The 21,160-nt window shown below is 54.7% G+C and overlaps 2 protein-coding genes across 4 annotated transcripts; one reads left to right on the top strand and one right to left on the bottom strand.

Moving 5' to 3' along the window:
- Nucleotides 1-3,305: 3,305 nt before the first annotated feature.
- LSM14B (LSM family member 14B) lies at nucleotides 3,306-13,788 on the top strand. Of its 2 annotated transcripts, XM_043480537.1 has the most exons (10): nucleotides 3,306-3,597; nucleotides 5,533-5,696; nucleotides 6,805-6,940; nucleotides 7,674-7,790; nucleotides 9,838-10,005; nucleotides 10,230-10,307; nucleotides 10,505-10,666; nucleotides 11,018-11,168; nucleotides 11,990-12,175; nucleotides 12,657-13,788. In XM_043480537.1, the coding sequence occupies exons 1-9, from the start codon at nucleotides 3,471-3,473 to the stop codon at nucleotides 12,159-12,161; spliced, it is 1,275 nt and encodes a 424-aa protein (XP_043336472.1). In that variant the 5' UTR covers nucleotides 3,306-3,470; the 3' UTR covers nucleotides 12,162-12,175; nucleotides 12,657-13,788. The 2 variants fall into 2 exon arrangements, with proteins under 2 accessions (XP_043336472.1, XP_043336473.1); XM_043480538.1 differs by lacking the exon at nucleotides 7,674-7,790.
- Nucleotides 13,789-15,481: 1,693 nt separating this feature from the next.
- PSMA7 (proteasome 20S subunit alpha 7) lies at nucleotides 15,482-21,158 on the bottom strand. 2 transcript variants are annotated; one of them, XM_043480547.1, is made up of 7 exons: nucleotides 20,920-21,158; nucleotides 18,768-18,894; nucleotides 17,985-18,109; nucleotides 17,236-17,358; nucleotides 16,699-16,818; nucleotides 15,990-16,052; nucleotides 15,482-15,696 (listed from the first exon to the last, which is right to left on the bottom strand). In XM_043480547.1, exons 1-7 carry the CDS (start codon nucleotides 21,013-21,015, stop codon nucleotides 15,604-15,606), a joined length of 747 nt encoding a protein of 248 aa, XP_043336482.1. In that variant the 5' UTR covers nucleotides 21,016-21,158; the 3' UTR covers nucleotides 15,482-15,603. The 2 variants fall into 2 exon arrangements, with proteins under 2 accessions (XP_043336482.1, XP_043336481.1); XM_043480546.1 differs by having other exon boundaries at nucleotides 15,643-16,052.
- Nucleotides 21,159-21,160: the final 2 nt, after the last annotated feature.

Genomic DNA, 21,160 nt, shown 5'->3' with positions numbered 1-21,160 from the left:
GAACTTGCATCTCCTGTGATTCCTGTATTGCAGGCAGCTTCTTTACCACTGAGCCACCGGGGAAGCCCCTACTAAGCCATAATACCTGTGAGGTCAGTGGCCAGGCCAGGCATTCCTTCTCAGCTGCGTATCAGTCACAAAGTGGCTTTCTGTGGCAACTTGCCCCTCACCTGCTGCAGGACACAGGCAGCAATAAAACCCTGGGCAGGATTCTGTGTATCTTCACACTTGTCCCTAGTAAGAGACATGTGCGTGAGCGTGCTGAGTCTCCTCAGTCGTCTCTGATTCTTTGCAATCCTATGAACTGTAGCCTGCCAGGTTCCTCTGTCCATGGGATTCTCTAGGCAAGAATACTGGAGCGGGTTGCCACGCCCTTCTCCAGATCTTCCTGACCCAGGGATCAAACCTGCATCTCTTGGGCATTGGCAAGCAGGTTCTTTACCACTGGGAAGCCCTTAATAAAGGACACTCTCCTCCAAGCACCAGGGCTTAGTGTGTGGCTCGTGGGTGCAGTGGAAACCTAGCCAGCCGTTTCTGTGGTCCTCTGCATGGCCCCCCCTCTCCCATGCAGAGCCCCAGCACCTATCAAAAGCCCATCACAAGCATTATATTCTGGGGTCCTAACATGCTCCCAGTGAGAGAGGCAGGACAGCTGTCATCTCCATCTGGCAAAAGGAGAAACTGAGGCAGGGAGTCCAACCTACCCAGAATCTTCTGGGTTCTTAGCTCCTCTCTCTACATCCCAGGCTTCCCAGGTAGCCCGAATGGTAAAGAACCCACCTGCCAATGCAGGAGACATAAGAGATGTGGGTTCAATTCCTGGGTTGGGAAGATCCCCTGGAACAGGAAATAGCAACCCACTCCAGTATTCCTGCCCGGAGAATCCCATGGACAGAGGAGCCTCGAGGGATAGTCCACGGGGTTGCAAAGAGTCGGACATGACTGAAGCGACTTAGCACACACTACATCCCCAGGCTTGGGAGCCTAAGGCTTGATGACTGAGCAGGTGGGCACTGTGAACGGCTATTTAGGGTGGTGGAGCTGGAGGGGTGTGTCCTCTCCTGGGAAACAGACCACACTAATGGACTCCTGGGATACATGTAAGCCCCACACAACTGCCCCCCCCCCCTGTCCTTTTGCAAGCGCCCTCCACTGTGGGCAGGATGCCAAGGAATGAATGGCACAGCCAGCCTTCCTGGACCTGTGCGCCACGTGTATTTTTAGCCTCTGCCCTGCCATTTGCAGCAACTGACATCTTCAGGGAACCAGCCGGCTGCACACCGGGAGCCCAGTGGTCTCTCCAAGGTCTCGGGCACTGCTGCTGCCCTGACCCTGGAGCTCATGACCCAGCGCCCCTGTCCATGGCTGAGTCGGCTCCTGCTGGCGAAGAACGCACCTCCAGTCCCCCACCCCGCCGCGCACACGCGGCTGGGGCGAGATGTGTGAGCCACAGAACCTGTGACCTGGGGCAAGTCATGTTCTGGACCTGGATAGTGGGTGGGGAGGCATCAGCTGCACAGGGGACCCCAGCCCAGATAGTCACTAAGGTGCTCAGGAGACCTTGGGGGGGGGGCACTGATAGCACATAGGCACACCCTGGGGAAGACTGTACTGTGCTGAGGGAGAGCCCTGTGTCACGCCTATGGGCAGAAGCCCCCAGGCCTGGTGACCTTTCTTACTGGAGCTGGGCTAACCCAGGGGCCATCTCACCAGTGCACCTCCAGCAGCAGAGAAGCACAGCTAAATCTCGGCAGTTAAACTTTAGAAGACTTTTTCATCTTGTCTTCTGCTCCTTCTCTGCTCCCTTTTCTCCAACCCAGTACTGTTCTGTTGCGGGGTGCCTGTGGGACTAGGGGGTTCACAAGGGCAGGAGTCTGTGGCAGGCTGCAGGAGTCTGTGGTATCTGCAACCTGTGGGCTGGGTGACCCTCCCATGCTGGGGCTCTTCTGTAAAATGGGGAGTCAGAGCCAAAGTGCATGGTGTGGTAAGGGGTTCACTGCGGTGGCTCTTGCGTTTTCACTGGGCACTTACTGCAAGCAACGCCGTTTACATCTTGGTCAAGTACCCACTTAAATACGTGTACCTGAAATAAACGGTTCCCAGAGCCAGAGCACTCTCCCTGAGACGCTCTCCGCCTCATTCTGTTTCGTTTTTATAAAATGCTGGTCACCACTCATTAAGCTTTTACATGACCCAATGCTGGCCTCTGATCCGATGTCAAGAGAGACAGACCAAAAAAAATAAAAAAGCAAGTGCAGACGTAACCACCCATGGAGTACAGGGCTTTACAGGGAAGAGGGGCCTGGCGAACAGGAGGGGCGACCCGTTTCCCAGTTCACTGCGAGACCTCCAGCCGGAGCCGGACAAGGCGGCAAGCAGGCCAGGTCAGGCGGGGCTCGGAGGCCCTGGTGGCGCGGCGGGGATTTATTTTAAGGGACGCGGAACGCCACCGCAGGAGAGGGGGAGGGGCGGGATTAAAGGAGATGCGCTCAGCATGTTATATTTAGCGGCCAACGCGCCGGAAGCGCTCATTACCCGCAGTTACTACGGCGCCCCACGCGCGAGGGGCGGCCCCCACCCTAACCTCCTGGGCAGTGACCTTGATCCCGTCTTCGTGCCCCCGGGGAAGAGACCCTGCCCCCGGACCCTCCGCCTCCACCCCTCAGGCAATGACTATGGCCCGGCCTCCTACCTTCTACTCTTAAGGAAGAGACCTCCCCGGCCTCCCACCTTCACCCCACGGGCAGTGACCTCGGCCCTCCGTCACTCCCCGAGGAAGGGAGCCCCCAATCTTTGCCCCTGGGGAACGGGAGAGTTGGGGCGCACTCTGGCCTTCCCGCCCAGGGCCGGAGAAAGATGTCCGGCAAGCTGCTGAAAAAGGGGAAACTGAGAGCCGTTAACACTGTCCACTGGCTCCCTGTCCCTGGGTGGCGAGAAGATTAGCACGCGCTGCAGGCAGAGCTTGGCGCCCCGCCCTTTCGCCACACGTGTGCCCCGCCCCTCCCGCGCACGCGCGCTCCGCCCCGGCCGATTCCCACCCCTCCCCCAGTCCTGCCCGTCGCGTCTCGTGCTACCACCCTGCGCGGGGCCCGCCGGGAGCCAGCCGAGAAGTGGGGCGGAGAGCTGGGGAAAGCCTGCCCGGGCTGGCGGCGCTGGCTGCGCAGGCGCACATCGCGGGCCCGCCCCCAGGCCGGCGGCACGGCCATATTTAAAGGGAGGCCGGCGAGGCGAGCCAATGGGCGAAAGGCGTGTGGGGGCGGGGCGTGGCGGCGCAGGCCCCGGATGTGGCTGCTGTGGCCCCTCCTCCCCCGCGCTCCCCTCAGAGCCCCCGGCCGCGCGCCGCCGCCGCTCACTCGCTGGTCCCCGCGCAGGCCCTCGCGCGGCGGTAAGGCGGCGCCGAGGCCGAGGAGAGGGCGACGAGGCGACCGCGCGGAGGCGAGCGGGCCAGGCCCGGCCGGGCGGCCGCCGCCATGAGCGGCTCCTCGGGCACTCCGTACCTGGGCAGCAAGATCAGCCTCATCTCCAAGGCGCAGATCCGCTACGAGGGCATCCTTTACACCATCGACACGGACAACTCCACCGTGGCTCTCGCCAAAGGTAGCGCCCCGCGGCCGCCCCAACCGTCCGGCCCCCGCCCCCGCCAACAGCCGGGCCCGCGCCCCCGCCCTACCCCCACCTCGCCAGCGCGCCCCCTCCCCAGTCCCGCCTCACCTCCCGGGGCGCCCCTCCCCCGCCCCCCGGCGCACCCCCGCATCCGGTCCGCGCCCCCCGGGGCGTCCCTGGCCTCCGCCCCTCTCCCGTTGCAGCCCTCCGGGGCTCGACCCGCACAATGGGCTCTCCCGGCCCCGGAGGCGGCGTAATTGTGAGCGGCCGCCCGGCTCTGCCCGGAGTTGGGGTGGGGAGGTGGGGGCGGGTCCAGCTCCCGCGGCGCCGCCCCCCGTTCTCCGTGGTGGCGTAGCCCACCTCTGCAGGTGGGGGCTCGGCGTTGCTGGGCTGTCTTCTCCCCCACCTGCCCTAGGGCCGAAGGGGCCGCGGGCGCCGAGAAAACCCGGACCCTGGGGGGAGGGGAGGGAAAGGGAGGGGTAGGGGGAGCGTGCAGACCCGAGTCTCCCCGGGCCTCTCCAGGCCGCTGGGGGGGCGGGGGGTGAGAAAACGACTCCTGGAAGCCCTTCTGGAACCTATTAAGCAGCTGGGGCCTTGAGCCTGAACAAATACCACGTCTTAATGGATTCTCCTGCTAGGATAAGAGCGTCGGCTGGCGGCTAGGTGCTCCGTTTGAAAGCGCCTTCCTACTCTTAATTCAGACGTTCGGTCTGTGGGTTTATTCTTTGGTGACAGACCTCTCCCTGCGGGCGTTGGTAACCCCACTGAAGTCCTGGGAGACTTAGGGAAAGATGGCTGCATTGTCCCTCTGCTGGAGCTCAGAGTCTTTCTGAGTGTGTTGAGGCAGGAGGTGGCTCCAAAGTTCCTTTGTCTTCATCCTCCGGGAAGGTAACTAGTGTCGTTCCTCTGCCTCGTAGAAGTGCTGCGTGCAGCCAGGTCTATAGAAGCCCCATGTGGTTGGTGAGTCTTGTTAGGCTAGGGACATTGTGCTGGGCTTCAAGGGTCAAGGCGAAGCACCCACTCTCTTGTGTTAGAGCCCCAGGCCTTTAGGTCGCAGTCAGTTCCCAGCTCTGGGTAATAGCTCCTCTAAAGACTAGTAGTTAAGTGTTTGGATGGACGCGTTGCTCCAGGAGGTGTTGATACAAGTACTATTAGTATTGTGTTAGTATAAGTACTAATTTGTATTAGTACTGACTAGTATTAGTATTATAAGATTATATCGTCATTTGTACTCTTGACTTTTGACAGCATTTGGCCTGAGACCCTGGTTGGAAAACCTGAGGCCCAGAGTAGTCCCTGGTCCTCACTGTGCTCAAATTAGTTAGAGGCAGTCTCAAGCCCATCTGTGCCTCAGAGATCCCAGGAGGAGACACTTGCTTGGGCTCCTTGAACCCTGCCATTATGGGTTAACCCCCTAGGAAGTTCCGCCGGGAGACAGTGACACTGCTGGTGGGGGTCCATGTTCAGGGCACCCCTCTCCCATTGTTTCTCTACCAGCTCCTCCCAGGCTGCTTGTGGACAGAAGGGTGCGGATAGCACTCAACCCACGGCTTTTCTCGGTTGAACACAAGACTCCCCAGGGCTGATGTGTTGTGAAGTTTCAATCAAAAAGCAGCTTTGGGGCTGTTTAATCTGCTAAGTCAGATGTGAATGGGGGTTCTGTAAATCAGACGACTCATTTTGCGAGAGCGCTGGTTTGTGTTTGAAAATGAGAATATTGAGCTTCATGAATCTTTCCTTGTCCTTTGTGACCTAGAACTTTTTGGAGCTTTGACAGCTGGGGACTTGTCGGTTGATAATGGGGTCTTCTCCGTTGATAATTGGGGGTGGGTAGTAGTTGAAACGTGGAAACTGGCTCCTAGGAGGGGACTGATTGAATGCACTTGGTTGAGGACAACAAATTAACCCTTCTTTTTCTCAACCCCTAAGTGAGGTCCTTTGGTACTGAAGACCGTCCCACAGATAGGCCTGCCCCCCCTAGAGAGGAGATTTATGAGTACATCATCTTCCGAGGAAGTGATATCAAAGATATTACGGTGTGTGAACCTCCGAAAGCTCAGCACACGCTCCCCCAGGATCCTGCTATCGTTCAAGTAAGTGCCTTGCTGTGTTTCTGTTGTGGGCATTGTTTCTAAGAGGTGCTGGTTTCCAAGTAGAACTTGGTGTCATCTGGCCATGGCCAGAGTGCTCAACTCAAAGAATGACCTTTTCATGAAAAGTAGTTGAATTTTTGTCTAGGCAGTTGGTATTCTGTGGGAGGTCTTAACCTCCTCTAAAACTGTGGGGTGTACTGAAGAGGGAGGTAGGTGTGCTGGGAGGGGTGGGGGCGAGATGCTTCTAGGGGAAATTACTGATATGCACCTGGGGGGCTTGTCCTTAGTGTCTGGTTGGGTAAGCCTGGAGCCCCAGTGGCATGCTATGAGCAGCAGAGATGCTTGGAGGGACTTGGGTCAGCAGAACTCGCTCTCTCTACACTGTCCAGGCGTTGCATTCAGAGTTGCGGGACGTTGATGTTGCAGGTCTCATACCACATGCCTGCCTGCTGCATTAGGGCATTTGCCTTGGATTACTAGGGAGCCCAGGCTGATACTTTCTTGACTTGTAAACTTCGATAGTCACTGACTCTTCTGGGGTTCACACTGCAGGAGGCTCTGGGGCTGAGCATGCCCCCTGGGAGGTAGGAGCTTGCACTCTGGGCTGTGGAACCCATAAAGAAGCCCCAGGCCAGACTTCGGAAAGGTTTGGAATGAGTGTCCCTAGGAAGCTGAGAAGGAAGTACCCGAGCAAGTCCTTGAGAGACAGTGGGGCCCAGGCACCAGTCTGCCTGAAGGTGGGCAGCCAGAGAGGAGACGCGTGGAGACAGTTTCCTAGTGGCACAGCTGGGCCCCTGAATGTTGGGGGAAGGGCCTAGTCGATACCCCCCGTTCTCTGAGTTTCTGGTCACAGGCAGCGGGGGGCCATCAGAGGGGTTCATAGAGTTAGGAGAAGATCGTGTTAGACTTTCGTATACTGGTGGAGTGGGGATGAAGTGTGGAATTGGCGGTTCTGAGGTCGTCTTGGAGGCTCTCGCGCCTCCGCGCCGCCTCAGCCTCTGCGAACACAGGCTGGTAGCCTGGCTGCCTTTGCTGGTCTGCACGGCGCTCTCCAGGCAGGGTGACGGGAGGCCTTGCGCTGCTCTCACCTGTGTGTCTCGTTGCTCAGTCTTCCCTGGGCTCGGGCTCGGCCTCCTCCTTCCAGCCACACGTGCCTTACAGCCCCTTCCGAGGGATGCCGCCCTACAGCCAGCTGGCCGCCAGCTCCCTGCTTAGCCAGCAGTATGCCGCGTCCTTGGGTTTAGGTGAGTAACCCTTGCCACCTGTGAACTGCCTGTGCTGTGACATCCAGGAGATGGGCACAGACCCTGGTGGTGGGGACACTGCATTCTTGTCACATCTAGATTGTAGTGCACACTGCGTAATGTACCTTTCTCAGTGCCCCTTCAGCTAGTGAGAAATTAGTAATTCCTCAAATGAGTGAGAGAGGCAGCAGTGTGAGTTTTAAAACAGATGAATCGAATCAGAATTCCTTTAAAATAGCCTGTGTCTGGGTGGAAGTTGTGGTACGACTGCTTCAAGGAAGAAATAACTGATATGTGTAATTACAGATGAGTTCTAACCACTTACACATTTGTCAGCCTATAAATATAAAAGTTAAATGCAACACCCACCTATTCTATCCTTTTATCATTCTCCTGTCAGCGCTTTGCTCAAAAAATGAAATTTCCCCCACGGCTCAGTAAATTCTCCTCTACATGCATAGACTGAGGGTTACCTGGCCATAGGTTTGCAGTGTATTCAGACCACAGAGTTGCAGGCATTGCCCACTTGGCTCATGAGTCGTGCTTTAAGACTCCTGCCATCTTGACTGCTGCTCCCGCAGTGCAGGAGGCTTTCTCACCTGGCTCCCGCCTCCTAGATGAGGCCTGTGTGAACAGAGTGCCCCGTGAGAGAGCCTGCTGGGTACGAGCGGGGTCTGTCCTTACTCACCTGTGTGCTTTCTTGTTTGCTCTTGTCTCCTTTATCTTCTTTTAGAGAAGTTGGTAAGCCCTCCAGCCTCAGCCGCGGCTTCCAGCCCTAGTTCTTCTCCATCTCCACAACCTGTTTCAGAGCTTGACATGTCCTCAGAGCCACACCAGCTCACTTCCAAGGGTAACAGCAGTTTTGGAGAACTGCATGCCGTGTTGCGAGCTAAGAGCGAGGGGTAAACCAGTAGCCCAGAATGACAGTAGCTGTAGCAGATAACTTGCTGAGCCCATGATCAGTTCAAGTGCTTCTGTGTGGTTTTGCACGCAGTCCTGGAGTAATGACTCCCACAGTTTTAAACGACTGATTAGGAAGAACCGGCAGTGCACTTTGTTTACTCATCCTGAGTCCAGGGCTTGTTTTCACCTCTGCCATAATTACCTCTGCTCAGAAGGCCCTTTTCTGCGGTTTCTGGTGGGGAAGACTGCAGGGCGATCGCCTGCTGCTCTGGGATCCATGTGGCACTTTCCTCACCACCCAGGGCATGAGTAATCGGGGGCCTCAGATATCTTTGGGAAAAGAAGCTCCATTAAAATTGGGAGGCCAACCTGAGCTGTGGACCAGGTGAATAGTGGACCTGATCCCTGGCTTGTTAATGCTGGTTTGTGCCACCTGTCTGCCGGGCACCTGCACTTGGAGTTTCTTGACCTTTCTGGGTCTTCTCCTTTCACCAGCAATCTGACACAAGAGCGCTGTGTGTGCCGCCCTCACCATTGCAGAGACTCGGTCCACGATGGTACCTGGGGCTTCCGTTAGAGCCCACGACTACTGTCAGTCTGTTAACCTGCTTGTGTTGCTTTCCTGCATGGATGCCAGAGGATCTGAGCTATGGCTGCGGTGGTTTTTCCCCCACTTAAAAATTGCCCAAGATAGTTGGTTGTTCTCGGGGCTCTTTATGTAGAACTGCTCTAAGGGCAAGATAGTTTGGTCTGTTTTTGTGAAAAGCAAACAAGCCCAAGGTTCTTGCCCAGTCTGGTTATAGTGTGAGTAGGACGCAGCTGTGTCTTGTTGGGGGAAGGCCGTGTTCAGTGACATGATTGTCAGAGAAAGTGGTCTAGGTTAATTAATGCCATCACAGAGAACACTTAGAAGTACCAGTGTGGGGACTTCCCTGGTAGTCCAATGGTTAAAAATTCACGCTTCCCCTGAAGGAGGCACAGGTTCGATCCCTGGTCAGGAAACTAAGATCTTGCATGGTTTGTGGTGTGGCCAAAATAAAAAAAAAGTACCTGTGTGTAGGGCCTGGCTTCTGAGTCCTGATCTTTACAAGGAATTTCTCACAGTCATTTCTGTTGTGTGTGGAACTAAGGTAGACTGTCCTGTGTTCATGTGTGCTGGGCTGCTCCTCCGAACATAGTTACTCCATAGTTAGGATTCATTGTTCTTTGTCTCAGAAGTCTGTGCACCTCCACCTAGTCTTCAGCTGTCCGTTGCAACAGTGCCCATAGGAACGTGGGAGGGGAGATGGCCTGACCTCCCTGTCTGACCTCCTCTTGTGGCTGAGCCCCTCCCGTGAGCTGGGAATTCTGCCAAGACTGGCTTCCGAGGCGTCTCTCCTGCCCTCAGGCCTAGGGATGCCTCGGGGTGGGGAAGGACTCCTGGGGCAGCCTGGGAACCCTGGGCTCTTAAAACGAGCCTTCACGGGAAGAGCGCAGGCTGTCACTTCTCTGTAGTCAGCTTTCATCACTTCATCCTTTTTGATTTTATTGTACCTTAAGCAAAAATGACCATGTTCTAGCATTTTTAACTTCAAAGGCTGACCACTGCATTTTTTGGAAGATGCCAGATTGAGATGGTTCTTGTCCAGCAGGGCCCAGAGTGAAACACATTCTCAGACCGTGAATTCACCAGCATCTCATTACTGTCGAGCCCCCATGGGGTTAGAGCTTGTGTGGTTGGGGGAAGCGTTTTCTAAGGCACTTGAGAGGTGTTCGTGGTGGTAGGGGTTTCCCTCCTCGGGGTGCCCTAACTAGGGGAGCCTGCTGGCTTTGTTGCTGCCTAGGCTCAATGCAGGGGATGGCACGGGTCGGGGCTGTGCTGCGTTTAGTAGAATTTCTCAAGGCGGTTGCCTTCCTGTTCTCCCTCACTCGCCAGGTGGGAGACAAGTATCAGGGTGCGGGGTGTGAGGCTTGCTCCTTTTCTCCATTTTTATATCCTCTTCTCCTCAACTCAGGAGCCAGCTTTCCGTCTGTCTCAGTTGGCAAGAGCCCCATGGTGGAGCAGGCTGTCCAGACTGGATCTCTTGATAATTTGAACTCCAAGAAGCTGTTACCTGGCAAGGGCACCGTGGGCATGCAGCTCAATGGCCGCCCGGCCCCACCCGGCAGCAAGGCCACCCCCGGTACTTAACTGCTCTCTCCCCTGGTCTTTATTCATGTTCTCAGGCACAGCGCTTCCTGGGGGTCTCTATTTTTTAAGTAGACCCCCCGGCCCCACACCTCACAAGCCCTATAGGCTTTGCAGGGCAGCCTCTTGCCACGTGTCCCCTGGGGGTGCCACCCCCATCCCTCACCGGGCTCTGCTTCTGCAGGTGCTGGCCTTAAACTCTTCCCTTTTGCGCCTTAGATGTAGCTCAGCCGGCAGCTGTGCAAACTCAAGGGCAGGTGAACGACGAGAACAGAAGACCTCAGAGGAGGCGCTCAGGTAACAGGTGTTGCCATTTAGAGTTCTGGGGAGCTGTGCTCTGCTCATGGCTCCTGCCTGCTTCTCGTGGGTGACAGTTTCGGGGGGCTGGGTTCAGCGGTGGCTTCCATGTATTCTGTCCCTCTTGCTCTGCTGTCTCACGCTGAGCAATGTTGGGTTAGTGGTTTAACAGCCAGGGCCACCCTTTCTTCTCACAGGGAACAGACGAACAAGGAACCGCTCCAGAGGGCAAAGCCGTCCAACTAACATCAAGGAAAACACAATCAAGTTTGAAGGTGACTTTGATTTTGAGAGTGCAAATGCCCAGTTCAACCGAGAAGAGCTGGACAAGGAATTTAAGAAGAAACTGAATTTTAAAGGTCTGAAAATTTTCCCTCACCCCAGGAGTGTCCATAGAGTGGGTCAAGGAAAGACAGCTGGGGGTGGGGGGCAGCTGGGAATGGTGGTCAGTGGGAGAGCGTGCTGCCATGTAAGGAAGTCCCGGCAAGGAGAGGCGTCTGGAGGTGGGGACAAAGGCAGGCTGCAGGGCCTGGGGCAGTGCAGGGGGGACCGAGACCAGCCCTGAGGAGCAGAAGAGCTTCCACTCAGTGCAGAACACTCCTGGGTGTTTCCCAAAGCCTCAGTCAGGCGGAGTGGCCCAGTGGGGCCTGTCCTGGCGGAAGGGGCTTGCTTTGCTCCCTGGCATCTCGGTGCTCTGCTTCTCTGTGCAGATGACAAAGCTGAGAAAGGGGAAGAGAAGGACCTGGCCGTGGTGACCCAGAGTGACGAGGCCCCTGCTGAGGAGGACCACTTGGGACCCAACTGCTACTACGACAAGTCCAAGTCCTTCTTTGACAACATCTCCTCTGAACTCAAGACCAGGTTGGGGGGCTGAGGGACAAGGCAAGGCCTCGGGGAGCTGCTGTGGAGATGGTGTACCTGCGCTCTTGAGACTGGGGCATGCTCCCATGGAGACCAAACCCAGATCTCAGGTTCAGGGCAGATCTCTTGGGCCCCCATTCAGTTTTTACCATCATGCATACAGTAGCCCCAGTGGCACCAGCAGTAGGTGGGGGCCTGGGAGCCCTGGCGGTCACTGGTGCTGGAGTGATCTGACGCAGATCCAGGCTCCTCTTTGTTCAGCTGCCCTTTCCCCATCAAGGGGGGGTGGAGTGCTCCCTGCTGGTACTGCTGATGTTCAGTTCTGCACCACCTCGCCTGCGCCTGCTTCCTGGTCTGACCTTGCTGGCTTGAGGCCCTTGCCACCTAGGCAGCTGGCAAGGGTGTCCACGGTTTTAGTACCCAACAGCTGATGCCCAGGTGCTGCCCGGGAACATGCTAGACAGTAAATGGAGTCTGAAGGATGAGCATGGTGTGGACACTTAGGTCCTTTCGTTCTTAAGTGGAGTAGTTGTGCTGGGGGTGCAGCAGAAAGGAAAGGAAGAGGCTCTTGTCTCCCCTCCCCCTGAGCACACGGGGGTCTTGTGCTGGCCTTAAGACATTGCAGGTGTGAGAGACCTGTCCAGTGGGAAACAGGCCTGGGAACCCTTGCAGTGCAGAGGCTCGGGCTCCAAGGTCCTGACTGGATTGCCCCCCCCGCCCCCTCATGGCTCCAGTGATGAGTCACCATCTGTCCTTCCTTCCCAGGCTGTGTGAGGAGCTGCCTGCTGCAGTTAGTTTCACGTTCTTTGTTTGTGGTTCAGTTCCAGGCGGACGACGTGGGCTGAGGAGAGGAAGCTCAACACGGAGACCTTTGGGGTGTCAGGGAGGTTCCTCCGAGGCCGTAGTTTCCGCGGTGGATTTCGAGGGGGCAGGGGCAACGGTGCAACCCGCCGTAATCCGACTTCCCACAGAGCTGGGACCGGCAGGGTGTAAGGAGGCAGCCAAAGGTGAGTGAGGGGGCTTCGTGATCCTTTAGCATCGTGGCCAGACTGGGCCCTGTGATCTTAATGAATCACTTGGGGGGGCTTTCAGGGACAGTGGGACTCAGGCCCCAGGTTGTCAAAATGAGGGTCCAGGCACAGAAGGGTGGGATATTTCCTTCTCTAGTGTGGTCAATCAGGAGAAATGATTACAAGCTGGGGCTCAGCTCCAGCCTGGCCCTGCAGTGCCCCCGAGTCTGCATCTTTAAACTAGGTCAAGGGGGATCACGTGTGCCCCTTGGGGCCTGGATGGTGCATGAGCTGTAGGTGGGACCTGGAGCTGCCTTCCAACCCCCAGTGTGGACAAAAAATGACCTCAGGTTGTGTTGGCTGACTTGGGGTCGGGGGAAGGTTGAGTAGCCCATTCTTCATTGGAGGCCAAGGTGTGCTGGGCTTGGGCTGGGGAGCTGCCTGGTGAGACACTCATAGGTGTCATGTCTTCTTGAAGGCTCTTGCTGAAGCAGCACGGGTGCCAGGCCGTGTCTACGAGGATGATGGAGAACGCTGCACTTACTGGGGGAGACATGGTCACTTCGTTTACTGAGTTTGGAAAGTTCCGCGCTACTACTTAAATTTTGGACTGAACTTGGATGTGGTCTGAGTTAGAACCTCTTGTTTGGGGAAGTGTACATGGGAAACCGCTCTGAGGTGTCCTAGCCTATTTTTCGTTTTTAGTTGTGCACAGCCTGATTGTAAGGTTTTGGTGTTCTGCAGAAAGATTCTAGAGCGAAAGCGTGATCCTCATTTTGTGACCTTTCTTGGACAGTTCTGACTTTAAGGTGGAACCAAATTTCATTTGGCAAATGCAGCAGCCAAACGCATCTCTGTAACTCAACTGGCCGCGGGTGCTGTTGGCCTGGCACCCCCACTGCCACAGGTGGGGCCCGGGAGCCGGGCATGGCCAGCACGGGGGCATGTGGGGGCGGGTGGGCCTAGGGCAGGGAAAGTGCGGTGTCCCACGGATCATGTTGTATAAGCAAAGCAGATGACCCTGACATCCCAAGGGGCAATGTCAAGGTAGGGGCTGGTGGGGTCGGGGTGGGGGGCTCCTGGAGGTGAGCTGTCACTTGGAGCATGACTTCATAGGAATCGGGGTGGGGTGAACACCCAGGACAAGCCCCTCTGTGGCGTGCCTGTCCTCACCAGTCCCTGACCCAGGCCAGTCAGTGTTGGACTCAGGCCGAACACTGTTTGGTGTCTCATCCACTTGGAAATGAGCCAGTCTTTTTTTTTGCGAGGTCGATTGACCCAAGAGCATATTTCTTCTCAGTTGTAAATAGTTCCATGTTTTTGTTTTACTGGTAGGTGGAGGGGAGGGTGGGAATATAAATTCATTGCATGAGACCTTTAGTAGAAGCATGTTCCCTCTGACAGGGCATTGTGGTGAACATAAGCACCTTGGTAACTAAATCCCTTTAAGTAGGTATAAAGGTTTTAGTTCTGTATTAAGTTACTGTAAAGGCTTAGGTTTATTTTTGTAGGACTTCATGGCTAAGAATTAGAGCATAGCGGTGGGGTTGCCCTGTTGGAGTAATGTAAACTTGTAATTATAAATAAACACGCAAACCTTTAAAACTCTTCTCTCGCTCTAGAAATAGTCCTGTTGACTCTGTTGCCTAAATTACATCAGGGTTAACATGCCCGTCCCATATGCATGCTGTGTGTGTGCTGTTCAGGCCTTGAGCTGGTCAGATCTCTGGGGACACCTGGTGCTGTGAGCAAGACCTGGTCAGTCTGGATGTGGGCCATCAGCCAGGCCCTTCTGGGGTCAGTGATCCTGCTCTCTAGACGCTTGGAACACTGGTTTAAAGAACCAGCTTCAGAAGGTTTGCTACCTTAATGCAGCTTCCACACCCCCAGAACTTCATGTTGATGCTTTATAACATGTTACAGGGCTGGACCTTTGGACCACAGAGAAAAGCAGAGACCTGGTTGCTTCCAGATGGACACGCCTCACATCACTGTTAATGAGCGTCCAGGTGGTTTCTCAAAGGCAGTCTCAGGGCAGGGCCAGGCAGCAGGTGGACCCAGCCTTGTGCTCTGGCCAACGTCCTCTTCTGGGCAGTCCACCACTCCTAGCAGGTCCTGAGCCCTGGTGGTAGTTGCAGAATTTGAACAAATTCTTGGCAACTTTCCATTTGAGCGACTGACATCTTTGACCAATGAAAAATAAACACCTTCCACAGCTGACTTGCTGGATACAACCAGCCTAAACACTAATTCTAAACTAGGTAGGTGACTCCACACTCAAGCTCAACAGGTATTTCTCTGCTAAAGAGTCTAAATGTAGTTAAGTCACAGTTTACCACCTATGACTAACCTTGCTATTAGAAATTTAAACTGACAATCATTGTGACAACTAGACACTTCAGGCTGAGTTTACAATGTATCTAGGCCTCTTGACTGTTTTGGCTGTGCTGTGTGGCTTATGGGATCTTAGTTTCCCGACCAAAGAGTGAATGAACGGGACCCTCAGCAGTGAAAGTGCTAAGTCCTGCTCCTGGACCACCAGGGAATTCCCGGTACTCTTTAGAAGTCTGATGGATGGATATAATCCATTGAACTGAGAACTCAGTTCAAGAAAAACCATAGACAAGACAGAGCAGAGCCCTAGAGTACTACCAGTGCAGTCACAAGAGACCACCAGCCCAGAGACTCAAGAAAGCCCTCTGGGTTCTCCTGCAGTACTGGAAGCCAAAAGGCAATGCCATTGCTAAAGCTGGTGGCAGAGCCCACAAGAGCTATGCGGGCAAAGTGGGTGGTTGGGGTTTTCTTACCGAGGCAAAGCTGAGGACCATTACTTACCCTGTAAGTGGGCTGGAAGCTAAAAGAAGGATCATCTTTCGGGCTAAAGAGGGAGAGTGGGTAGGGACCAGAAGTCTTTAAGGATCAAAACAGGAGGAATGCTGACTTGATTTACTAGAACCAGAAATTCAAGACCAGTTCCAGAGCTGTGCTGCAAAGTGAGCTCCTGGTTTAAACTGAGCACAGTCTGGCCTTGTGTCCTGACGTCATACATTGATCAAGGACTCCAACAAAATGTGAAAAGAAATTGTCATCCTGTGTGGAGAAACCCCAAGTTTCTGCCTCCATGGCACCTGTTGTCTACTGCCCCGTACAGCCTTTCCACAAATCCCAAGGGAGGGATCCCACTCAGCCATCACCTTGTCTTAGAGCCTGGTGAGGAGTGGGAAGGAATGCTCCAGAGACCCAAAGTGAGCAAGTTCCCTAAAGAGCTATCTGTACACCTAAAAGATGCATTCACCTCTGAAAGAAAGGTTAAAAAATAGGCAGATTTATTGTAGGACACTTGGAATGGAAACGCATACGTATCGTTTTGGAAATCAGCCATGATTTGAATTTAAAAAAATCATTACAAGCAAAATTTCATTTCATCATGATGCTTTCTTTTGTTTCTTCTTTTCATTTTCTTCTTTTTCTTTTTCAATCTCAGCAACATATTTCTCAATCTCTTCAGGATTTAAAATCTACCAAAGGAACAGTGTATGGTTAGCCACACAAGGTGCCCCCAAACCTAAGTCCCAGATGCCCCCTCTGGCTGCTTCTACAGGAGAGCGAAGTCACATGTGGCTGACCCAGGGGACAAGGTGGAACCAATGTGTAGATGGTCAATGTGGGAATGTTTTCTTTTCCACTTGTGTGGGGCCCCCTGGAAAGAACATTTCTTGGTGCTAGAGCAGTTCTGAATGTGCACTGCCCCCTGCTCAGACCACTGGGAACATACCCAAAGAGAAGGACAGCAAACCAACTTGGTGATTACCTTGAGGGGTTGATCTCGCCTCATGACAGCCAGCTCTATGTTTTTGCCACCTGACTGAACCACCTTCGAGGGGAGAAAAGCGTGTTAGACACCTCACCCACCTCAACTAGACTTAGTGCCCCGTGAACCTGAACCCAGAACTGCCACACAAGGGGAAGGGTGGGACACCGGGGTGTCCCAGCTGCACGCTGATGCAGTCCTTCGGGATATCTGCACTCCTCCTGTCTTGGGGCAGCTGGGTTTGGGCAGGCTTGCTGTCTGTTTCTCCTCCTGCAGCACATGTACTCAGGGCCCTGCCAACTGCTCGCAGCCTGCCCCACCACCGAGGCCTGAGCCCCAGCCTAGCCTTAAAGCTGTAATCCCCCTCTGCCTCTTGGCTTCACTCCCAGCACCTCCAAGGTCTTGACAAAGTCAGACATCACAGCTCCCACCCATTATTCCCAGTTCTTCTGACTCTAGCCATAGCTTAAGCCTCAGAAAGTCTGAACTCTAGGCCAGCTTAGCCACTTGGTACCCTGACTGCCCCAGATGTGTAAGGAGCTGACAAAGCACTAAAGTGGTGCCTGGTGGTACTGTGAGTGCCTGTGCCTCTCCTTGTTGCCTATACATTAGGCTGTTCTATCCCATGCTGTCCATTCCCCAGGCCAAGTACCACCACCACCATGGCATGGGTGTCTACATCTTGCCCAGGTTTCAAACACAAACTTACTTCCAGAAGGGCCTTGATAACCAGCTTAATAGTCAGATCATCTGTTTCAATGGCTTCGTCAGTGTAATTCTTCTCCAGGAATTCACGCACTGACTTGGCACCCCGGCCTATAGCATTGGCCTGAAACAGGGATGTGTGTTACATGGCACAGAATGCAACGATCCAGAGCCAGCCAGTGCCACCCTGCTCCTGCGTGCTGTGGAGAGGCAGCCGGGCTGGGGAAAGCCCTGCCCCATGGCTTCTTTTTGCAAAGGGCTATTTGGAGTTGGTGCTCATACCCACCAAGAATGGGACTCTTAATGAAAAGACATACGGGCATCTTGCATACGCCACGTGTCCTTACAGCTCACTGTCCTTTGCTCCCAAACATCAACACTGAACTACTTCCCGGCTTCCGCATCACAAGTGTCATGAGCACAAAACGTGTGTATGCATACATCCCTCTATAAGATGAGGCCAGCTCAAGGTCCCTAACAGCCTCCAAAACTGCTTCTACAGGCAAAATGGCCCCAAGCTCCTTTTTCGTCAGGGACTCACCTTCCAGGCATGGTATGTGCCCGAGGGGTCAGTCTGATAGAGTCGGGGGGTGCCATCAAAGTCAAAACCCACAATGAGGGCAGAGATGCCAAATGGCCGGCGCCCGTTGCTCTGCGTGTAGCGCTAGTGGAGAAAGAGACACACTGTCATCGCAGCCTCCGCCCAGAGGCCACCCAGAACCCACTGCAAATAAAACACACACCATGTTCCAAACAGATCTTAACAAAAGGATGAAAGTAAATTAAGCCCATGTTCAGGTTACTTGTAATTCAAGTGAAAAATGAAACGAGCCCATGGTTTCTCAGCATTCCTCCTTCCTGTGCTACATTTTCATTCTTAGAAAACCAGAATGCATCATGGAAAGTGGCTGGGGTTCCTTGGAGTTACTTTGACAGCAGACACAAACTGGTTACACACCAGGTTCACAGGTGACTAGAATTTCACCAAGAGTGGGGGTGGCTTTTAGCCCCCTCACAACTGTTTGGTGACTGGTCATTCAGAACAAGACAAAAACTACATCATGTCCCTCTAGAAATACGAATCTGGACTACCCCACACCACTAAATAAGAACACCACAAATGCCACTGTAAAGGATAAACAACAGTAAAACTACAGATGAGAAAGTCGAGGTTAGGACTGTTCCTGTGGAACAAGTGCAGTTTCCTGATTTCCCCACAGTGATATCCCGTGGCAGGACGCTCCAGGACACAGCTCGACACCAGAGCCGAGCCACAGCAGGAACACCCACCTGCTTCAGACTGGCGATATAACGGGTGATGTACTCCACGGTGACCGGGTCCTCCACGGTCAGTCGGTGGCTCTGGCATTCCACCCGGGCCCTGTTGATGACTATTCTTGCATCAGCGGTAAGGCCTGCAAGAATCACAAAGACAATGCCCCCTAAGCCATGCCTCATCCGGGCAACTGTCAAGAATGGTGCAGATCACACGCATGGACAGCAGATAACCTTGGACAAGTTCTAAAACTGGTCCTGATGGGCAGCACCAAGGTTACTCTGAGAGCCCCACAGTGGGACCAGCAGCCTCTGTGAAATTCTCTAAGAAAGCTGCATGGTTAAGGAGCTATGGGTGCTAGGCTACACACACACTAGGTCTTTGACAAGTCAATCTCTAGGGGAACTGGGATCTTCCTGCTGAAGGAGGAAATGAGTGAAGCCACAGAAGTGCAAGAACACTGCACATCCCGAGAGCAGGGTGCTGTCCAGCTCTTCCCCACTTCATAGGTACACGGTTAACTGTGGACAGCTAACCTTTCTCCTGATAGCAGCAATATAGGAGACAGCACAGCCCCTCTTTTTGGAACTGTTTATTCATTTAGCCCCTCTGCTTCAGCCTCCTGGGGAGGATCCTACCCCTGAAACTGAGGCCAGCCCTTTTCTTAAAGGCCAAATCTTTCTTCTAAATGATTCCAGTTTACCCAACCACATGTCCCCTACAGCCCTTTCACCAGGTTAACCTCCAGAGGGCCGTTCTTCCAAGAGACAGAGACACGGTGCTGGCCCCAGACTCACCGGCGAATGCCATGCAGACATTATCATCCAGAGCACAGATCTTCCGCACTGTCCTTTCATCCTGCAGTTTGGCCACTGACTTCTTCTCCACACCAAGAACAACAATGTCTTTTCCTCGAACACCGACCTTCAATAAATATCAATGGGGCACTTACGAAACTGACCAGAGGTTTTGCCACCAGAGACACACCACTAAGAGCAGATGTTAACATGGGCCTGTGAACACCCGTGGGGGTGGGGGGGGGCATGCACACCCTGCAAACTGTGGGTCTCAATCCACTTTTGGTAGCGCTAGCCCAGGCATCACCATCTAGGCACCTAGCCTTGTGCCTTAAAATACTGGTATGTAGTTTCAGTTACAACACAACTAAGGAATAACTGCTATATAATCCATGTGCTTGTGAACATGTGTCATTTCAACCCAGTGAATCAGTCTCTGTAAAGCTTGAGCGTGAGACCCTTAACAGTGAAGTCAGGTGTTCCAAAAGCAATGTTGCTGTGATTATGAAACTACCCAAATCCTTCCCTCTCTCTCCTGTGCACTTTTTTTTTTTTTTCTTTTTTGATTATACCATCAGGCTCAAGGGATCCTAGTTCCCTGACTAGGGACTGAACCTGGGCCACTGCAGTGAAAGCAGAGTCCTAACTACTGGACTGCCAAGGAACTCCCCCTCCTGCACTTTTGAAACCAATGTGCACAGCAGTGGAGAAGTGCCTGGTATGGTATCAGGTGAACAACTATCAACTGTTACTGGGAGGCCCATGGCTCTCTGCTTATGGCTGACACTGTAGCACAAGAAAGAGATGTTTTAAATACATGGGGGAGAAAACCACACTGGCTGCCAGTTAACCCACTCAAAGTACAGCAGACACAAACGAGACAATCACTTGTAAAAGCAACTTCTCTCAGTTTGGACAGGGTATCTCAGCCCTGGCCATACAGGCACCTGGGCCAGCTAATTCTTCAATGTGGGGAGCCAGGTCTTAGCCCTGTTGGATGTTTAGAAGTCTCCGTGTCCCGTGCAGAGAAGCACCGGGTGGCAGTGTTTCAGATTTCAAGGAGCTTTCTCATAAACTGTCTGCAAAGGCCAGACCCAGAGGCAGCAGTCAGGGCAAGCAAAGGCAGCCACCTGGCTGGCCCACGGTGGAGGGGTGTCAGTTGACATTCCCCCAGTAATCTTCAAGCTGAGCTGAGGTAGGTCAGAAAGTGGATTTGGGGGCCTTAATTTCGAGGTTCATGAAATAAAAAGTACTTCAAAATTCACAGAACCGTGTGTTTTCTCTCTGCCTACTCAGGCCTCCGAAACACTAAATGATTAGGGGGGAAAAAAAAACCCCACAAAAACCCATCATCCAGTTAGACCGATAAACAAACTGACAGGTATCTTAAAGACATCAAGTATTCACACCTGAAGCAGCGGCCTAAATGACAGACCGCTCAGGTGCGACGGGACACGAGTCGAGGGCAGGGTCCAAGGGGGTAGGACTCAGCAATCGGACCCAGGAGGGAGCCTGCCCGCCGCGCCGGCGGCCCGGGAAGTGCAAGGCCGATGCTGACACCGGTCGCCCTTTGTTCTCGAGATAGCCCCGGACCTGGAGGGCAACTACTTTCTGGGGGCGGGAGACGAGAGGGAGGGGGGAGTCGGCTACCTGGGAGCTGTCCAGACTGAGTCCGCCGCAGCCACCTACTCCCTCAAGGAGCGCCTCGGAACTAGCAAGGGCCGGGCCCTGCCTCACCAAGTCCCACGCCCTCGCACCGCCCCCGGCCCCCCAGGCCCGCGCAGGGCCCCCCGCCAAGATGGCGTCGGCGGCAGGCGCGCGCTCGGCTCCGGACACGGCGCGGGGAAGCGAAGCCCGCAGCCAGCAGAGCCCTTGTCGAGGCACCAACAGCCCCGCTCGCCCGTACGCGGAAACCGGAGCCCGAAGAGCCTCCCGGCCTGCCCTCGCGACCGCCGCCTGCGGCGCTCCTTTCTCGCAGCGGCGCCCCAGTCCCAGCTTCTGTGTGCGCCCCAGGCCACCATGCCTCCCTGGATCCCGAACCACCGCGCGCCCGTCAGCGTGGCCCCCGGGGAAGCGGGTCGGCGAGACGCGCCCGGGCCCCACCCAGCCGCCCAGGCCTCTGTCGCCCCCCGCGCCCCGCCTCCCCGCTCACCGCCGTCGAGCCCTTCTTCACGGCCTCCTGCGCGTATTCCACTTGGAAAAGGTGGCCGTCGGGCGAGAAAACGGTGATGGCGCGGTCGTAGCTCATGCCTGCTGGACTACGCGGCCGGGCCCGGGAAAAGCGCACACTCACGGCCGCGCAGCCGGCGAGTCACAACGTCGCTGCGCCCGCGCCGCGCGCGCCCGCGCCCCGGCGCCCCCGATTACGCTACCGGCGTAAGGCGGCGTCCCGG

Source organism: Cervus canadensis, chromosome 10 (assembly GCF_019320065.1).
Source record: "Cervus canadensis isolate Bull #8, Minnesota chromosome 10, ASM1932006v1, whole genome shotgun sequence".
Classification (NCBI taxonomy): domain Eukaryota; kingdom Metazoa; phylum Chordata; class Mammalia; order Artiodactyla; family Cervidae; genus Cervus; species Cervus canadensis.
Note: the sequence above shows the minus strand (reverse complement) of the source record. Positions and strands in the feature narration are given on the sequence as shown.

Coding starts and splice junctions, on each gene's coding strand:
- LSM14B (XM_043480537.1), top strand. CDS start 3,471: ATGAGCGGCTCCTCGGGCACTCCGTACCTGGGCAGCAAGATCAGCCTC. Junction 10,308..10,504: donor ACCTCAGAGGAGGCGCTCAG/GTAACAGGTGTT, acceptor TTCTTCTCACAG/GGAACAGACGAACAAGGAAC. Junction 11,169..11,989: donor TCCTCTGAACTCAAGACCAG/GTTGGGGGGCTG, acceptor TTTGTGGTTCAG/TTCCAGGCGGACGACGTGGG.
- PSMA7 (XM_043480546.1), bottom strand. CDS start 21,015: ATGAGCTACGACCGCGCCATCACCGTTTTCTCGCCCGACGGCCACCTT. Junction 18,895..20,919: donor TGAAGAAGGGCTCGACGGCG/GTGAGCGGGGAG, acceptor TATTTATTGAAG/GTCGGTGTTCGAGGAAAAGA. Junction 16,819..17,235: donor GCACATACCATGCCTGGAAG/GTGAGTCCCTGA, acceptor TCCCTGTTTCAG/GCCAATGCTATAGGCCGGGG.